The sequence below is a fragment of the Mustela nigripes genome, chromosome 17 (assembly GCF_022355385.1).
Source record: "Mustela nigripes isolate SB6536 chromosome 17, MUSNIG.SB6536, whole genome shotgun sequence".
NCBI lineage: Eukaryota > Metazoa > Chordata > Mammalia > Carnivora > Mustelidae > Mustela > Mustela nigripes.
This window is the reverse complement of record NC_081573.1, coordinates 15,216,671-15,234,564: the sequence shown is the minus strand read 5'-3', so window position 1 is coordinate 15,234,564 and position 17,894 is coordinate 15,216,671. Positions and strand designations below refer to the sequence as shown.

General features: G+C 57.2%; 3 protein-coding genes across 8 annotated transcripts in view; 2 read left to right on the top strand and 1 right to left on the bottom strand.

Annotated features, from left to right (window-relative positions):
* The window catches only part of PSMD8 (proteasome 26S subunit, non-ATPase 8), a 7,470-nt gene extending 5,807 nt beyond the window's left edge, over window positions 1–1,663 (top strand). Inside the window, exons 6-7 of the mRNA XM_059383755.1 lie at window positions 591–702; window positions 1,432–1,663. Coding sequence (XP_059239738.1) covers window positions 591–702; window positions 1,432–1,569 — 250 coding nt within the window. The 3' untranslated portion in view covers window positions 1,570–1,663. The remainder of the gene's footprint in view (window positions 1–590; window positions 703–1,431) is intronic.
* Window positions 1,664–2,326: 663 nt separating this feature from the next.
* On the bottom strand, window positions 2,327–6,758 carry GGN (gametogenetin). Its single transcript, XM_059382999.1, has 3 exons — window positions 6,501–6,758; window positions 3,607–5,706; window positions 2,327–2,693 (listed from the first exon to the last, which is right to left on the bottom strand). The coding sequence occupies exons 2-3, from the start codon at window positions 5,685–5,687 to the stop codon at window positions 2,576–2,578; spliced, it is 2,199 nt and encodes a 732-aa protein (XP_059238982.1). The 5' UTR covers window positions 5,688–5,706; window positions 6,501–6,758; the 3' UTR covers window positions 2,327–2,575.
* Window positions 6,759–7,185: 427 nt separating this feature from the next.
* SPRED3 (sprouty related EVH1 domain containing 3) lies at window positions 7,186–17,798 on the top strand. 6 transcript variants are annotated; one of them, XM_059383001.1, is made up of 6 exons: window positions 7,270–7,551; window positions 9,052–9,139; window positions 10,339–10,507; window positions 10,652–10,681; window positions 12,766–13,094; window positions 13,872–17,798. In XM_059383001.1, exons 2-6 carry the CDS (start codon window positions 9,056–9,058, stop codon window positions 14,535–14,537), a joined length of 1,278 nt encoding a protein of 425 aa, XP_059238984.1. In that variant the 5' UTR covers window positions 7,270–7,551; window positions 9,052–9,055; the 3' UTR covers window positions 14,538–17,798. The 6 variants fall into 6 exon arrangements, with proteins under 6 accessions (XP_059238990.1, XP_059238984.1, XP_059238985.1 ...); XM_059383002.1 differs by having other exon boundaries at window positions 7,270–7,555; XM_059383003.1 differs by having other exon boundaries at window positions 7,272–7,551; window positions 9,052–9,232; window positions 10,605–10,681; window positions 12,951–13,094; window positions 13,872–17,796.
* Window positions 17,799–17,894: the final 96 nt, after the last annotated feature.

The following is a 17,894-nucleotide window of genomic DNA, read 5'->3' as shown; positions in this document are numbered from 1 at the left end:
TAAAGATTTTATTTATTTATTTGACAGAGAGAGATTACAAGTAGGCAGAGAGGCAGGCAGAGAGAGAGAGTAGGAAGCAGGCTCCCTGCTGAGCAGAGAGCCCGATGCGGGACTCGATCCCAGGACCCTGAGATCATGACCTGAGCCGAAGGCAGCAGCTTAACCCACTGAGCCACCCAGGCGCCCCTTGATCTTGTGCTTCTTAACAGGGGTGGCAAGAAACCCTCTCAGGATTAGATCTAGAAATGGGGTACAGCAAGCACCCTTGGGTATATAGGGGGGTGATTCGGTAAAGAGATCCCTCATGTGAGTCCCAGCCTGGGTTTCAGACAGTTTGAAGTCCTAATGACTGGGAGTGGGATTCAGAGTTCGAGCCCAGTAGTCTCAGAGATCTGGACCCTGCTGTGGCCCTGGCTTTGCACCTCTGGTCACACTCCTGCCCCTTTCCAAGCCTGGATGAAACAGGGCAGGAAGCATGTTCCAGACATCAGTGCTGAACTGAAAGTTCAGAGCTCACACATGTCAGCCCTGGGAGGACAAGGCCTGGAGAGTTGTCTGTGTTCAGTAATGAGAACCTTGTCTTTCCTCAGGGACGAGATTGCTGGGTGCATTGAGAAGGCTTATGAGAAGATACTTTTCACTGAGGCCACCCGAATCCTCTTCTTCAACACACCCAAAAAGATGACAGACTACGCCAAGAAGGTGCCTGGGGCACAGGGCGGAGGCGTGGGGCCAGGGGTGCACTCACAGTAGGGTGGGGGGGCCTGGAGGGACTCTGGAGCAAGACTGCATATGTTTAAATCCAGCTGTGTGACCTCAGGCAGGTTGCTGAACTTCTCTGAGCTTCAGTTTCCTGATCCATAGAGTGGGGGCTGGAATTTAACATGTGGGTTCTTGTTTAGCATAGCACCTGGCAGGAGGTGGAGGTGGACGCTGATGCCCAGGGCCTGTTGAGCTGTTGTCCTTAACAAAATTCCTTAGAGGATGCAGCTTTTCTCTGCAAGACCTTGCCTCATTTGGCCTGGGGTGTTTATGCACCAGTAGTGCCCTTGGAGGTGCTAGGGCAGGGGGTGGACGGTAATTGAGGAGGGTCAAGACCAGACTGGAAGAAGTGAAACTGAACTTCAGCTGTGGTGACAGCTGATACTTAGTGATCATTTACTTTGGGCCAAACACTTCTCGGCGCTTTAGAGGTATTGGTTCACGGAATCCTCATAGCAGACCCAGGGAGCTGTGTGATTAGAGTCCTTGCTTCAAACGTGGAGCAGCTGAGGGACAGAAAGGTGAAGTCACTTGTCTAGAGTTGTGTCGGTAGAGTAGGGTTGGCAAGGAACGTGAGCCAGGGCCCAGGTGGGCAAGTGCTGGCTCTGTGGGGTGGGGAGGGAGCCTGTGTGATCACCCCACCCATCTGTCACCCTTCCCTTCCTGCAGCGAGGGTGGGTTCTGGGCCTCAACAACTACTACAGCTTTGCCAGCCAGCAGCAGAAGCCAGAAGATACCACCATCCCCTCCACGGAACTGGCCAAACAGGTCATCGAGTATGCCCGGCAGCTGGAGATGATCGTCTGAGCCCCCCCACCCCGGTGCCAGGGTGCGGCCAGGCCTGCAGCATTTAAAGCAGTGGCAGGGCAGGGCTTCCTCCAATAAAGGTGGATTGACCTTCTCTCTTGTAGGCCCTTGTCTCCCCGGGTGGAATGGTGGGGAGACAAGTTCCTTATCTTGGAAGAATTTAGAAGTTTGGGGGCCCTCTGGGGTGGAGATAACCCTCTTGTTGGGTCAGCCTCTGCCTGGCAGCCATTGCTGAAGCTCTTCGATGGCAGCCATGACCGGACCCCGGTGGCAGGAGAGCCCAGGTTCCAGGTAGAGGGATTGTTGCAGCCGGCTGTGGACCCACGGGACTGCCAGGCCAAGGCACGAGTTTTTCAGCGAAGGGGGTGATGCATCACAGTTTTAAAAACGTTTGCAATTAAACCAGTTTGTTCAATAACATGTGAAATGGAACCCGTCTGTGGGCTACCAGTTTGAGACCTCTGTGGAACGATAGATGTGGGTGCTGGCAAGCCTGCCCTGGTTCCCAGCCTTCCTGAGCCAGTACTGTTAGGACCCCTGGTACTGCCCCCAGCCTGTGTTTCCTGCCATGACGTTTTCGAGAAGGTGTTTAAGGCAGCTTCCAAATCTGGCTGAGCCATTTGTGGGATGACTTTCAACAAAGTCTTCTAGAGTCTGTTTCCACACCTGTATAAGGGAGTGATCACCCCTGCTTTCCAAGTGAATTTGTGCCGAACATCTCAGCTTGGCCTCAGATTGGCTCAGAAATGGGGCTGATGGTATTAAGGGTAACGAGACTGTCTAACCCGCTGGGCCCATCAGTCCAGGTGCCGGATGCCTGGATTTCCACGACTGCTGTCTGGATCGAGTCTCCTTAACTGTTTCTAAGACGTGCTTTCGTGGCGGCCTTTGCCCTAGCCCACCTCATCCCTTCAACCCTGAGGAAGTGACTGACAGGTAGCTAGACATCTGGATGGTTATTTTATTGTCAAGGACGGGGAAGCAGAGGGCACTGAGCAGACTGCACTCAGTTGGAATGAGTGGCTTGCAAGTCGTAGTGCTCCAGCCCGGCCACCAGGGAGCCAGCCAGCTTGATGGTGGCAACCCAGGGTGGCTCGCTCAGGTGGTTGGTGGGCGTGCTCAGCCTAGGGGGAGGGTAGAATCAGCAGGGCCTGGCCATGTGGCGGAGCCCTTGCCCCTCCTAGGTTTCACTTGCCCCATCTGTATGAAGGGCCATGTATCACAAAGGCAGTCTAGGGCAGGGTTATATCCACTTAAATTTAGGAAAGGGGGCTAAGGATTGGTGATAGTATCTGTGTCCTATACTCCCCTCCCCCCCGCCTGGCCCATCCCTACCAAACCCTCAAGGGGTCCAGAGCAGAGGGTCTCTCGGTAATTCAGAATCTTTGGGAGCCAAGGTCAGATGAATTCTGGTGACCAGATTCCGAGATTCATTGTGTGTGTGTGTGTGTAGGGGGAGTGTGTAACAAAGATACACTATCTTTCTGGAGCTGAGGACTCGTCTATAGCCTCCTTAGCATGGGGATGGGACATCTGTTCCCTCTAGCTGCGAAAGCCTTGGAACCCAGAGTCAGGAGAAGTTCCTAAAGGCTGGAGAGAGGTCAGGAGTGTGAGGGGCTAAGTCAGGGACTTCTTTGGAGGTACACATTCATCTCCTCTGCTCCTATCCCTAAAAAACTTGAGACATGGTCCTTGGTACCAGGGTTAGGCTATGTATGGCGTCAGTCCAGGGGGCACCAGCTTCCCTCCCTGACAGCTCCAGATCACAGGGCCAAGAGTCGGCTTGGATATCTGTGTACCAAGAGGCTGGACCAAGGCATACACTGTTCCTGGTCAGGGGTCAGTATGGTGTCAAGTTTTCTCTTGGTGCTGAAGGATTGGAGCTCAGCTGGGTTTGAGATACAGCCAAGGAAAGGGTCAGGGGTCAGCTGCCGTCTGGATTCCAGAGGGCTGAATGGGACTCTATCCGGGAAGATCTGGTTCAGGACTTCAAGGGGTATACCCTTCCCTCCCTACTACCCGATGACCTTTCCTCACCAGGCAGACACGTTGCGTGGTAGACGGCGATGACGCGGCTGGTGGCGGCAGTAACACTTGCAGGGACAGGAGTTAAGCACCTGGAAGGGCGGCCAGTGGCGTGTGGTGCCCGTGTTAGCCATCCCTGCTGGAGGGGTCCCGCCGCCACCACCACCCCTTCCACCACCACTGTCAGTCACGATAGCTGCAGTACGTTCGCGAGGACCATCTCCCGGCGCGCCATCCTCACGGGTCGCGCCTCGGGCTGCTCGGGCACCCTTGCTCCTTCGCGTGCGGGCCTTGATGGGCGCAGGCGCAGGCAGCGTTGGCTCCATGGTGGGAGCTGGAGCCGGGGATGGGGCGGGGGCCGAAGCGGGAGCTGGAGCCAGAGCGGGGGCTGATGCCGGAGCTGGAGCGGGAGCCGGGGCTGGGGCCCGGGCCGGGGCCGGAGCCGGGGCCGGGGCAGGGCCCGGGGCCGGGGCTGGCGTCGGCGCTGGCGTTGGAACAGGAGCCGGGGCCGGGACCGGAGCCGGGGCCGGAACTGGGGCCGGGGTCTGGGCCAGGGCCGGGGCGGGGGTCGGGGTGGGGGCCTGGTCAGCAGCCAAGGCGAGGGGCAGAGTGGGAGCCGGGGCGGGAGCCAAAGCCAACTCCAAGTGGCCCGGGCGTGGAGTGGGAGGGCGGACCACGGGCAGCCGCGTTGGCAGGAGCACCGGCGGCTGCGGAGTCGGCGGCGGCGCGGGAGGCGGGGTGGGTGGTGGCGTGGGCGGCGGCGGTGGCAGCACCTCCTGTGGGCCTCCCGGCCGGGTGCTCACAGGCTCACCATGGGTGGGCGCCGGGAAGATGAACATAGGCGGCGCCAGCAGGGTCGGTGCAGGCCTCCGGGGCCCGGGGGTTGGGTGCATCTGCCCCGGTGGAGGCGGTGGGGACCCCCAGGGCCCTGAGAGAGCGGCAGCGCGCCGTCTGGGCACCCCGACACCGCCGCCGGCTCCGTTGAAACGAAAGTGGCGTTCAGGGCCATCCGCAGGGCTCACCCAGTCAAATTTGGGCTTCGAGCCTGGAAAGGTGGTATAGGGTGGCGGCGGAAGGGTCCTGGCGTGGGACACGGGCGCCGAGGGGGTTCCAGAACACCCCTCGCCATCTCCATCACCGCCTTCTGCTTCCTGAGTCCCCCGAGGGACCTCTCCCGAGGGTCGAGCGACCCCAGGAGCCAGGGGCCCCTGCTTCAGGACCTCAGCGTAAGAGATGGAACCCGACGCGGCAGCGAAGACCCCTCCGCCTCCTCCGCTACCCCCGAGCGAGGCTTTGGGTGCTAAGGAACTCGAGGCTGCCGCAGGGGCCAGAGTGGGCCCCGACTTGAAGGTGACTTTGCATAGCAAACTGAGGCCGGATTCAGATACCGCAGGCCGGGCCATTTCTCCCTCGCCCGCTTGGGGAGGCGCCCCTCTTCGAGCTCCAACCGCCGTCTGGCCCTCGCTGCCGTACCCGACCTGACTTTCTGTGGGGGGCGTGGCGGGTGTGGCCAGAGCAGGAATGATTCTGTGATCCGGAGGCTGCCGGTCGGAAGGTGGCGGTGGTGGTAACTTCCGCGGCTCCAAGGGCAGTGGAGTAGGGGATGGGGCCCTCGGGACAGACTTGGGGTCCTCTCCAGTTACTTGCCGGGGCGGCGGAGGCAGCGGACGGAGGCTCGGAGGATCGCCCTGGCCGCGATGGCTCGCCTCCAGCAGACCGCGCATCCGGGGCACTGGAGTGCCCGTGGGTTTTCGCCACTTAGACGGCGCGGGCAACAGGGTCCCCACGGAGGGCGGGGGTGGTGTAGAGACCGCGGCCGCAGCCGCCTCCTCTGAAAGGGGCGTCACTGGCGAGGGCAGTTGTAAGGTCAGGGGCGAGGGTGAGGCCTGGGGCTCCGGGGGTAGCAGGATTCCCGGGGGCGCGGAGCTTCCAGGGAACCAGACGCCCAGCCCGCGAGCCAGGCGCATCGCCGGGGAGGAGGGGGTCACCTCGGGCTCCACCAGGGATGTCCGGCGGGACTCAGAGGAGCGGTCCGAGGCCTGTTCTTTTCGGGAGCCCCCGCCCGCGGACGGCTCCGACTGCACGTTCCCCATTTCTGACGGAGGTCGGGGACTGTGGTCAGAAAAACTTACGCCTGTCAGTCTGCTAAAACTGTGGGGACTCCACGAGGCTGGCTGTGTCTGGTCCTACCTGTCCACCCCAGACCGGCCCCTATGTTCCAAGATCCACTCAGGCACCAGTTGCTAGCCGCATTCTTGTTCCCTGACTCCCGAAGCTCAGTCGTTCTTCCCCGTTGCCCCATTCAGCTACTGTCATGCCTTCTTCCTCATGACCCCATTCAGTTGCTGTTCAGATACTTAGGCTCCATTCTCTTAGTCAGTGTACTAAGGTTCTGTCCCTGTCTCCCCATCCTGGCTTGTCCCTCAGGTCACATCCCTACACTTTGACCATATATCCCCGGTCTCTAGGCGCCAAGCTGCAGGGCTTGCCCGCTTTCCTGTCCGTTACTCAGGCCACATCACTCATGATGATTGTGCTCAGTAAGTAGCCTTTAGGGCCTGCAAGGAGTTCAAACTTCTCTCCCAAACTTCTAACCTGGCTCGGAGGCCCAGGCCCCGCCCCTGCTCTCTGGTCCCGCCCCTGATTGTCAGTACCGGTCCTCATCACCGGCCCCAGGTCTGGCCACTCCTCCGCAGTATTCTAGTCTTGCTAACCCCCTAGTCCTCACTTCTAACCCTCCGATCCCTCTCTCTGAGTCTATCATTTGAGTCTCGCCCTCTTCTCAGGCAACGGCAAATCTTCGGGCCTCACTCCTAAACTTTTACTGCTCCTGTTCTAACACTCAGGCCCCACCCCTTTCTCCAACTCCGCCCTGGCCCCGCCTTCGCCCAGAGGTTCCCACTCACCGACTCCTCCAGCCGACCAAAGTTCAGACCGCGGCCCCCTGGGCCCAGGGCAGGGCGGGGAACGGCCGTAGCAGAAAATAACCGAAAAGAACGGGAGTGAAGCGGTAGATGGCAAGTGGGCGAGACAGCGAGGGCGGACCCCGAGATCTAGGCCCCGCCCCCGGGCTCGAGGCCCCGCCCTCCCGTGAGACAGTTGCAGGCCGGCCCATTACGAACCTGGATCGTCTTCTTCCCCGCCCCCAGACCTTGCAGTCCTAGGCCACACCCCTTTAGAGTGTAATCCTTAGCCCCTCCTCTTCAAAATGCTCCGCCCCCGTCGTTAGTCCCTCCCTCGAAGCTCCGCCCATTACGAACACAGCCACGGAGCTCCTCCCTTTCAGCGCTCTCGTGGGCCCCGCCCATAAGACAATTTACCTCTAAACTCCACCCTTCAGGACCCCACAACATCTCTTCCCAAGACCCTCTCTTTCTTTGGGCCTGCCTAGGAGGCCCATCCACTGCGGAGCCGCCCCTTCCATGACGCAAGCGCTTGTACGCGCCCTCGGCGTCCTCACCGACTCTCCTTCCCAAGGCCCTCCGTCACCGCCCCCTTGCGAATGCTCCCATCTCGCCCCACCTCTTTTCGAACTCTACCAGGTACTCAGCTCCTCCCATTTAGAACCCAAAGCAAAGACCCTCACCTCTTTAGAACCCTGAGACCCGGCCATGTCCCGGACCTTTCACCACATCCCCAGGGATCAATGGCGCGAATAGGTGGGAAAGTGGGGGATCTTTTCTGGATCCTGAGAAAATGGGGGCTGGGGGGCTGTTCTCTGTAGGTAGTGACGGGCTCTAGGACCCAGCGGGCAAGTACGCCCGCCTCGCGCTTACCCCTCCCCCAAGCCGCCCCCTCCCCCTCACCCATCTTCCAGGTTCCCCCTCCCTCCCCCGTCGCCCCGGCTCCCGGTGCCCGTCTCTAGCGCCGCTGGAGCCAGCGAGGGAGCCGGAGCGAACAGGAGGAGGAGGAGGAGGCCAAGTCGCCGCCGCTCGGAGCCCGGCCGGAGCCTCCCAGGCAGGTGCCAAGAGGGGCGAGAGGGCGGGGGCTGACAGACTGCCTGTTCTGGTGAGGGGGCGGCCTGGACCGCGCTGCGCCTCCTGCCCACCGGGGCGCCCCCCGGACCGCGGCTGGAGGGACAAGGGGGTGGGGGCCCCCAAACCGCGCGGCAGCCATTTGGGGTACCAGTCTCCATTTGGGGGCCTGGACTTCTGCGAGGACGCCCCATTCATAAAATTCCGAACTGGACCCCCACCATTGAGGAACTCTGGGGACCACTCCCCCAGGGAAACAGATGTATGGAGAGCATAGGACATTCAGAAATCCCGGCGTCCCATCTCAGCTAGGCCCTGGGGGACCCCTGCCCTCTTTCTCTGCTTCACCTGTTGTTGGGGGAGGCGGGCGGACAAAGGAAGCAGCGTCACGTGACTGCTCATTCACAAAATCCCATCCCATTGAGAAAAGGGGGCTGGGGGCGCTGCGACCGCCCTTCCCCTCCCAAAGGGCCGGGGAAAACCGACAGCCTGCAGGTGGGGGAAGGGGCTAGAGCTCGTTGCCTGGGTCTCTAAGGTTGAGACGCCAGGGTCCCTGCGCTATGTGGTAGTGAGGGGCTGGACGCTGGTCCCGATTACTGGGCGGAGGGCTACGTCCCCTGAGCTGGGGGGCGGGGTAAGAAGGTTCTGAAGGATGCTGGGGCGGGGAGGGGGAGGAGGAGGGATCAATTCTCCACCTCCCCTCAATCTCTCCCCTTTGCTTTCCTTCGGCTGGGACCCGAGGGAGCAGGCTTGATTTTTGTGAATGAAACGCACTCTGGTTGTGTCTTGGTCGCCGGTTCCTGGCTCCTTCTGCCTCCATCTCCCTTTCGGCCTCTCTCTGGCCATTTCTGGTTCTCTCGCTTCTCCCTGCCTATCTCCCGTTGCTGGGTGACTCAGTGAGCTTTGCATCCGGTCTCATTCATAAATCCGGGAAGGGGTGTGTGGGGGGGGGGGAGCCTGGGTTTCTCACCCAGCCAGTGGCCTGGGCGGCAGAGTGTGGAGACAGTGTAGGGGGGATCTGGAGCTGAGTTGATGGGCTCTAAGAAAATACATATGCGCAGGCACCCAGCTGTGAGGGGGAACCATGGGTGGGGCTGTGGGAATGTGCTGAGGGATGAGAGGAGACTGGGTTGATAGGGGAAGAGCTGGAGGGGGAAGGGAAGTGGAAAACTGAGGCTGTGGGGGTCAGGATGGGAACGATGGGGAAACAGACGAAGGTGGGTATGGAGAGGACAGGTAGATGTGGAGAAGATGAGCGTAGGAGAAAAGAGATGGCATGAGGAAGAAAGAAGCCATGCTGGAAGAAGGTGGGCATGGGGAGGAGAAGCAGGCATGTCAGAGAAAGTGAGAATCATTGCCTGCGAGTGCAGTGGATCCAGACATGAGGGATGAGGGTTGGGGATGAGGGTTGGGGGAACGCTGAATGGGAGAACAGCACTGCAGCCCACTGACTGTGTTGTACCCATTTCCCCACCCCCTCCAGGTACATGGTTCAGGTCCGAGCCGTGGTGATGGCCCGAGATGACTCCAGTGGGGGCTGGCTGCCTGTGGGGGGCGGGGGCCTCAGCCAGGTGAGCGTTTGTCGGGTCCGAGGGGCCAGGCCCGAGGGGGGGGCCCACCAGGGGCACTACGTCATCTACGGGGAGCGCCTTCGGGACCAGAAAGTGAGCCACCCTGGGGCGTGGGGGTAGGGTGGGGGCGTGGGGGAAGTAAGGGGATGGGTCTGGGAGTGCAGAGATGAAGTCAGGTCATCTCCCAGCCCAGAATCAAGCCGGGGTTTGGGACATGGTGTGGAACTGAATATCTGTCTGATGGAGAACAACTGGGCGTTCTGAGACAATCTGGGTGTATCAAGCAGGGCCTGTCTACTGCCATTGTCCAAAGGGCCGTCAGGGCAGCCTCCTCCCTGGTCTTGCCCTGCTCCTGCTCCATCCCCCAACCTCAGTCTGTTCTGCAGGGGCCCTGCTAACACCTGACTCAGAACATGTCCTTCCCTCTGCTCAGAACCTTCCGGTGGCTCCATCTTGCTCAGAGATCCTTACCAGGAGGCCCTACACCACCAGCCCCTGTCTGCTCTAAGTATATGGAGGCATTTGGTGGGGGACCATCTGGACGGGTCAGATAGGGTTTACAATCCTATATGTGGGTTCAGCAGGAATATTCTGGGCTGCCTGGCATGATTTGGAAGGACAGTGTTGACGTTTCAGCTGGGGGTGTGGTAGAAAGACTTGGATTATTTGAAAAGGCTTGGGGTACAGCTTGCATTTCAGAGCAGGGGTTGGAAGGGACAATGTAGGGGGATTTGAACTGGTGTGAAGGAATATGGTGATGTTGGGCAAGGCTGTGAGGAAACACCTAGGGTGTTGACCAGCATCCAAGGGGAAAGCTATGGAAGTTGATAAGAATTTTGAGGTAGCATTTTGGGAGATTATTGGGGCATCAGAAGGAGCTTAATGGTAATATTCTGAGCTGTTCAGTAAAGTTCAGGGAGTATTACTGAGTCAGAAGGAGGGACATTGGGTTATCAGAAGGGGGCATGAGGAAAATATAGGGTTTAAGGGGCTTGGGGGAAATGTTGGGATATCAGAGGTGTGCTCAATAAAGTTGGGAAGTGGTGTTGGATTGTTGATCAGGGTTCAGGGGTACACCTAGGATTGACAAATGAAGTTTGTGGGATGCTGAGGTATATAGCTAGGCTGAGGGGTAAAAGGAAGTCACAGGCATGGCTGGAAGGGGGCTGCTGACCTGACCCCCTCTTACCACCCCTCAGACCACCTTGGAGTGTACCCTGAGGCCAGGCTTGGTTTACAACAAAGTGAACCCCATCTTCCATCACTGGAGCCTGGGTGATTGCAAGTTTGGACTGACGTTCCAGAGTCCCGCGGAGGCTGATGAGTTCCAGAAGAGCCTGCTGGCCGCACTGGCTGCGCTGGGTCGAGGTGAGCGGCGCAGGCGGTGGGTGCTGGAGGATGTGGCAGGATGGTGGGAGAAGCTGGGACCCAGGGAACTCACTATCTGCCTCTCTTCCTGCCCCAGGCTCGCTTACCCCCTCTTCCTCCTCCTCTTCTTCCTCCCCTTCCCAGGACACCGCAGAGACCCCCTGCCCTCTGACGGTGAGTCCAGGACACCACTCTGCTGGGAGGGCAGGGATTATTTCTATTCTACAAACATTCTTGAGCATCTCTTGTGTATCAGGCAGCATGCCACATGCTGGGGACACAAATTTGGGCCCAAACTATTAATATCAATGTGATGCCTGTTATCCTAGCTTTCCTATTCTGTTGTGGGTCACATATTCATTCAAGAGTATTTATTGAGCACCTGTAAATAAGTAGTGTTTTAGGCACTGGGGATACATCAGTGAACAAAACAAAGTCCCTTTCCTCATGGAGCTTCTATTCTAGTGTGGAAAGGCAGAAAATTAAAAAAAAAAAAAAAGATAAAAGATAAAAGAAAAAAAAAGATAAGCCATATCTTTTATAGTGAACAAATTAATGACAAGTTCATCCTCCCAGTTACTCAGGGTACCAAACTTGAAGTCATCGTTGACTTTTGTCCTTTTTTATGCTCCTCATCTAATCTCGTCAAATATTGGCTTTGCCTTCAAATGACTAGGATCTGCCTCCAGCCTGGTACTGTCCAACCTCATCTGCCAACCAGAGCATCTCGCCAGCCTCTTATTGTTAACTGCCCCCCTCCTATTTCCTACTATCTAGAAATTCCTCACATGCAGCCAGAGGGACCCTATTGACATCTAAGACAGATTGTGGCCATCCCACAACTCAGAACCCTTCCAGGGGTCTATCTCACTCAGGGTAAAGGACAAAGCATATAAGATCCCATGCCATTTAGCCCCCCTGTTCTCCCTTTTGCTCACTGTGCTCCAGCCACACTAGCCTCCTCACTGTTACTCCAACACGGCAGGTATGTTCCTGTCTCAGAGCCTTTGCACTGGCTGTTACTTCTGTCTTGGAAAATATTCTTCCCCAAATTTCCACATGCCTCATCCCCTTACTTCCTTCAGGGTTTTATACACATATCACCTTCTGAGTGAGGCTCTTCCTGAGTAAGCTGTTCAAAACTGTGATGTCCCGATGCTCCCTATCCTGTTCTAATTTTTCCCTGTTCTAGATATTTTCCTTATTTTCTTCCTATAGGCAGTTTTCTTTTCCTTTCTTTCTTTCTTTCTTTTTTTAAAAGACTTTATTTGAGAGAGAGATAGCAAGAGAGAACATGAGGCGGGTGGTGGAGAAAGGGAGAAGCAAGCTCCTTGCACAGCAGGGAACCCAACTAGAGGCTCAGGTCCAGGGGACCATGACCTGAGCCAAAGGCAGACACTTAACTGCTTAATCGACTGAGCCACCCCAGTGCCCTAGTATGGACAGTTTCTTATCTGTTAGCTTATTGCTAGAATGCCAGCTCCAGGAGGGCAAAGGATCTTTTGTTGCTTTCTTGCTGCATGTCCGAGACCTAAAACAGTGCCTGGTATACAGTAAGTGTTCAGTAAATATGTGTCAAGTACATTTATTGAATGAATAAATGCACATAATGTCAGATGTGATTTGGCATTTGCTGGGAACAGTGGGAGTTGCTGAGACTTAGAAGAACAAAACTGGTTCCCTGGGCAGAAAAGTGGGAATCGCAGGGTGGAGGGAGAGGTGGATGGGGCCACAGAAATCTCGTGGACAGGTCCTATGTATTTGGTGCTTACTCAAGAAAGATGCTGGACTTCCCATGCTCCATCTTACATCCTTGCAATGGCCTTGTGTGAGCCTGGCATGCCGTAGGTGCTCAATGAATGTTTACTGAAGATAGATGGATGAAGTCAGAATGATGACCCCCACCCAAGCTACAGAAACCAAGGGTCTGAGAAGTGACATTTCCCTTTGTAAAGGACAGGTGGTTTGGCTGAGAAGGAACACCTTCCTGTTGGGTGGGGGGGGGGGCGTCAAGATCTGGGGATGGGAATGAGTCAGGAACGTGGCCTACTGGCCAAGGGAGAGGGTTTCTGAGAAAGGGAAAGATATTTGGTTGTTCCGTAGGTCAGTGAGCAAGCTGAGTAGATAAAGATGAAGGGGTCTTTGAGAACAGTGACCATTTCCAGCTCTTCCTGTTGTTTAGGCATGTGTTATGCCCTGTACAGTGGGTCCTAACCACATCCTTATGAATAGACACTATTATGATCCCCATTTTACAGAGAAGGAAACTGAGGCTCAAAGAGATGAGCTCACTTGCCGGAGGTCACACAACCAGTCAGTGGCAGAGCTGGGGCTTGCACGGAGGCCTGTCTGGCCGCAGAGCTCTCGCTTGCCATGGGAGGGGGTCTATGTGAGGGCATCAGCTGTGCCGGGGTCCGGCTCTGAGGCCGCCACTCTCCCCCAGTCCCATGTGGACAGTGAGTCCTCCTCCAGTCACAGCCGCCAGGAGACGCCTCCCACCACCGCGGCGGCCACTATCATCACGGTGGAGTCAGCTTCTGGCTTCGGGCCAGCTACATCCCCCCAGCGCCGCCACTCCTCCGCTCAGGTGCGACCTCCCACCTCCACTGGAAGTCTGGGGCTTGTGGGGGTGGGAAGGAAGTGGGGAAGGGTGCCGGGGTCCAGAGGTAGGTGGGTGCTGAGACCCCAGAAGGACAAGAGACTGCAGACAGATCCTCAGGGATGGTTGGCTTGAGTTCGTGGCAGTGATGGTAGAGAGGGTGCCTGGGGACTTAGGTTCCTTGGAGCATCTGTGTGGGCTTTCCCTGTGTGTCCTGCGCTCTTGGAGATTTTGGAAAGTTCTGAGTTCTGAATCAGAGGGGCTTAGGGGATGACTTAGACAATTCTTCGAGTATATTAGGGAGTTTTTCATGCTTGTGGAAGGAGTTCTTTAGATTGGTTAATTTATTAGGTGGGGCATGGACTCCAAAGGGGCTAAGCTCCCCGGGGACTGGATTCCTGTGTCCTGAAGGACATGGCTGGAGTCCCAAGCTCCTGGATCTGGGAGTAGGGGGGTCTGGGTGCTAGGACTTCCTGGGTCTTGAAAGAGGGCAGGGCTGAGAGCCCGAGTCACTGGGTCCTTAAGGTGTGGGCTTGGTGCCTGGATTCTTTGGTCTGTTCTTGGATTTGAGAGGATTGGGCTGGAGGCTTGGAAGTCTGAATGCCAGACCCAGAGACACTCAGGATCCCAGGGCAGCTTCCTAAGATGAATGAGGCCTGAAGGCTGGGTCTTTGGATTCTCAAGTCTTCTGAGACTGGGATGGATTGTGGTGGAGCGTGAGGGATCACAGACCCCGCTAACCTGTTGTATCCCTTCACCCCACAGAGCTACCCTCCGCTCCTACCGTTCACGGGGATTCCGGAGCCCTCAGAGCCCCTGACTGGGGCAGGGGGCCCGGGATGGGGTGGCCGTGGCTATGAGGATTACCGGCGCGCCGGGCCGCCCGCGCCCCTCACCCTGTCCACCTGCGTCGTGCGCTTTGCCAAGACCGGCGCGTTGAGGGGCACAGCCCTGGGGCCCCCTGCCACACTACCCGCCCCTCTCGCCGAGGCTGCGCCTCCAGCGCCCCCCGCTCGCCCACCCCCGGGCCCCGGCCCTGCCCCTGCGCCTGCCAAGGCTTCCCCCGAGGCGGAGGAGGCGGCGCGCTGCGTGCACTGCCGGGCGCTCTTCCGCCGCCGCGCGGATGGGCGCGGCGGTCGCTGCGCGGAAGCCCCGGACCCGGGTCGCCTGCTGGTGCGCCGGCTCAGTTGCCTGTGGTGCGCTGAGAGCTTGCTCTACCACTGCCTGTCGGACGCGGAGGGTGACTTCTCGGACCCGTGCGCCTGCGAGCCAGGCCACCCGCGTCCCGCGGCGCGCTGGGCCGCGCTGGCCGCGCTCTCCCTGGCTGTGCCCTGCCTCTGCTGCTATGCGCCCCTGCGCGCCTGCCACTGGGTCGCGGCGCGATGCGGCTGCGCAGGCTGCGGGGGTCGCCACGAGGAGGCGGCGCGGTGAGAACGGCCTGGTGGGTCCGGTAGCTGCACCAAGGACCCCAAAATGAGGGTCCAGGACCCTGGACTCCGTTCGGACCCCCAAACCCAAACCTAGGCACACCCGGAACTTGGAGCTTGAGTTTGGATTGAGAGACCCCAGACCTGGAACCTGGACCCCAAACTTAGGACTGAGAGACCCCAGACCCAGCTTCACTGGGATGTCTGTCCAAGAGGTCCCAGGCACCCTGAGTTCTGGCACCCCCATCCTGCCACCAATCTCCTCCCTGACTTAGACTGGGGAGACTCCAGGCATCCCCAAACCCTTCACCTCAGTCAGGCTGGGGAGCACATGTATCCCTAAGAGATGCAGGGCCCTGAACCCCGACCCCATGATGCCTGACACATGAGCCCTCAGATTACAGTGAGTCAGGACCTGTTGATAACCTGACCCTGCCTGCATACAATTAACTCCCGGATCTTGAGACCATAGAACCCAGATGCACCCCAAATGGTCCCTGAATGCTCACCTAAAACTTGGGGCACCCATATCTGAGATAGTCTTGTAGCCCCCTAGCATCCTAGAGGCACCAAAACCCCTCTCAAGATGCCCTGAGTCCATAGGTGTGCCCAGACACATGCTCTCTGCCCAAAATGACTTGCAAGACTCATCTCTGAGCCTCCCAGTGTTTTCCCCACCAAGATCTAGATGTCAGATCCAGGATGCTCTGGGAACCAAGGATCAAAGACCTCTGTAGACCCACTCATCCCAAGCCAGTGTTCCCAGAGCTTTGGATCTCATACATAGGACTCTGAGGTGCCTAATGCTCCCAGATGTAGTACTGAAGGTCCCCAACCCCTTAGGGCCCAAGGCACTGGTCTCAAGTCCTCAGATAACCCTCTTTCAAAACCTCTTAGATTTGGATTTCAAGCCCCAGAATGGCCTGGAATCTTTGGCTGCTTTGTACCCACAGATCCCCAACCCCCTCAAGGCTGGAAGCTCATCTCCCAGATGATGGGATGTTCATGGCCACACAGGCCTCTCACCCCTTGGCCCCCAGCTCCTGAATGACCCCAAGGTGCTTTGGGAGCACTGGTCCCAAGACTCCAAGGTGCCATTGGTCCCCCAAATTCAGGGCTTAAGCCTCCACAACATTGATATTGTCCCTAACTCATGACCTTGGCCCATCCACATGAGACAACTGAGGTGCTTCAGGACCGTAGCACCTTCAGATCCCCGATTTCTGTGGACTCAGACCTCTTCAGTCTGATATTCCCTGATACCTGCTGCCCTTGAATCCTGCTGACCATAAGCCCCTGAAACCCCAAGGTCCCAGACCTCCAAATTTGAACTTTAAGGGCCCCATCCCAAGCCTCCAGCATCTCACAGAACTACTCCTTTACTATGGTAAAACAAAAACAAAAGCAAAAAAAACCCCATCATCTTGAGCTCATGTTTCTGAGTTCCAGGAGCATCCCAGAACTCCACATCCATCTCTAGGACCCAGCATTGTCATAGATGATGGTGCAAACTGTTTGCTAAGCAAAGACACACAAGTCAAGATGGGGGTGGCTGGAATTCACACCACACTCTGCTGGCTGTACTGTGCACATAGTGGGCACACACATAAACACACACACACTCAGTCACTCCCTTTGCACTCTGCCCCAAGCCCAAACTTAAGCCCCAGCCCTAGTCCAAGCTTTTTATGTTCTGCCCTGTTAACCCCTTCCCTTCCATCTCAGAGTTGGGGGTAGCTTTGTGAAGCTTGAAAGCCAGTTTCATGGCCCTCTGTGATGCCACAGTCTCTTTTCCCTGAGTGGAATGGGACTTTCAGGGTATCTCAGATATGATGGCCTGAAGCAGAGGATCAAGGTCTTGGAGCAAGACAATTTCAATGCTGTATGGGCTTGGGACCTGCAGGTGGTCCCAAGAATCTGGAAATGTGCATTTACCTTTCTTCATTACCCAGACTTGGATGGCCTTGTAGGGGTTTCAAGGGATAGGTCAAGGGGGTCAGAGGGTTAGATCCTTCTGTCACTTCCTTTAAATTATTAACTATTTATTACATCCGGAACCTGTGAGATTCCGCTCTCCCAACCAGACCCTGGGATGGGTGAGAGAAAAGGGGGATGTCCCTCCCATCCCCACTCTGCCCAGCTCTCGTCACTGTCAGACCCACCAGAGCTGAGGGCAGAGGGACCGGGGGCTGGGGCGGCCTGGGTCCCCATCCCCTTCTCTGTGCCTCGGTCTCCTCCCTTCCGTGGTGGGCGGGGGGAAGCTCCATTCTTAACCTACCTCGTTTTGGGGAGGGGTGGGACGGGGACCAGAGTGCTGTAAGGTGCTGTGGGATCTGCGGATGAAGTGCTGGGAGCTGGGGAAAGTTCCCCCAGCTCCCACCTCCCAGCACCACCTCTCCCAGGTCTCCCAGTCCTGCTCCCTGCTGATACCCACCTCTGATCCATGATTACTCTTCATCACCCCCAAATCAGGGGTGCATGGAGGGCTGACCCTGGGAGCCAGGAAGACCTCAGACCCTGGAGCCCCCAGGCCCAATTTCCCAGCTGCTTGCCCCTCAGATTGGATGCTTGGCCCCCAGATTTGGGGGAGGCACCCCGACACTTATCTTCCTGATCTTGATTCCAAGCCAGTCTGTGACCTCAATATTGTTACCATCAGTGCAGGCTGCCGTGGCGGGGGAGGATGGGAGCCAAAGACCCAGCCTTGTCATTGGGGAGGGGGCATGAGATATTCGCTCCAAGAAATGTCTGTGACAAAGTCTCAGCCTGTGTCCTTTATTTGCATTGATGCACCGCATCCACTCACCTTCCTGAACCACCGAACCAGTCGCCTACCAGATTTGTCCTTTCTCCTTCACATCCTTTAGTCCCAAGCAGACCCTCTGGCTGAGTTTTATACATTTAGTCACTCAAATACACTTACCGAACATCTGTCATATGCCAGGCCCTGTTCTCAGCACCAAGGACAAGGCATTGAACAGAACAGACAAAAATCCTTCCCCACGAGCAGCTTATGAACTTTACAGTGGAGACAATAAATGACATGTTAGAAATGATATGTGCTGTAAAGAAAAGTAAAGTGGAGATGGGGGATACAGTCATTTCTAGTCAGGGTCATCAGGGAGCTGGCATTTGAATAAAGCCATGAAGGAGGTGAGGGAGTCCTGTGGATGTCTGCAGGAAGAACATTCTAGGTAAAGGGGCGTGTCTAGCATGTCTAGGTAAGTCTGAGGGACTTCAAGGGAGGGAGTGTCTGGAGGGGACAAATCGGGGAGGAAGGTATTTAGGGGATGAGGGGGGAGAGGAGCCAGCGCACATCTGTGGGTCCTGGGGAGCCATTGCATGGATGTTGCTGGTCACC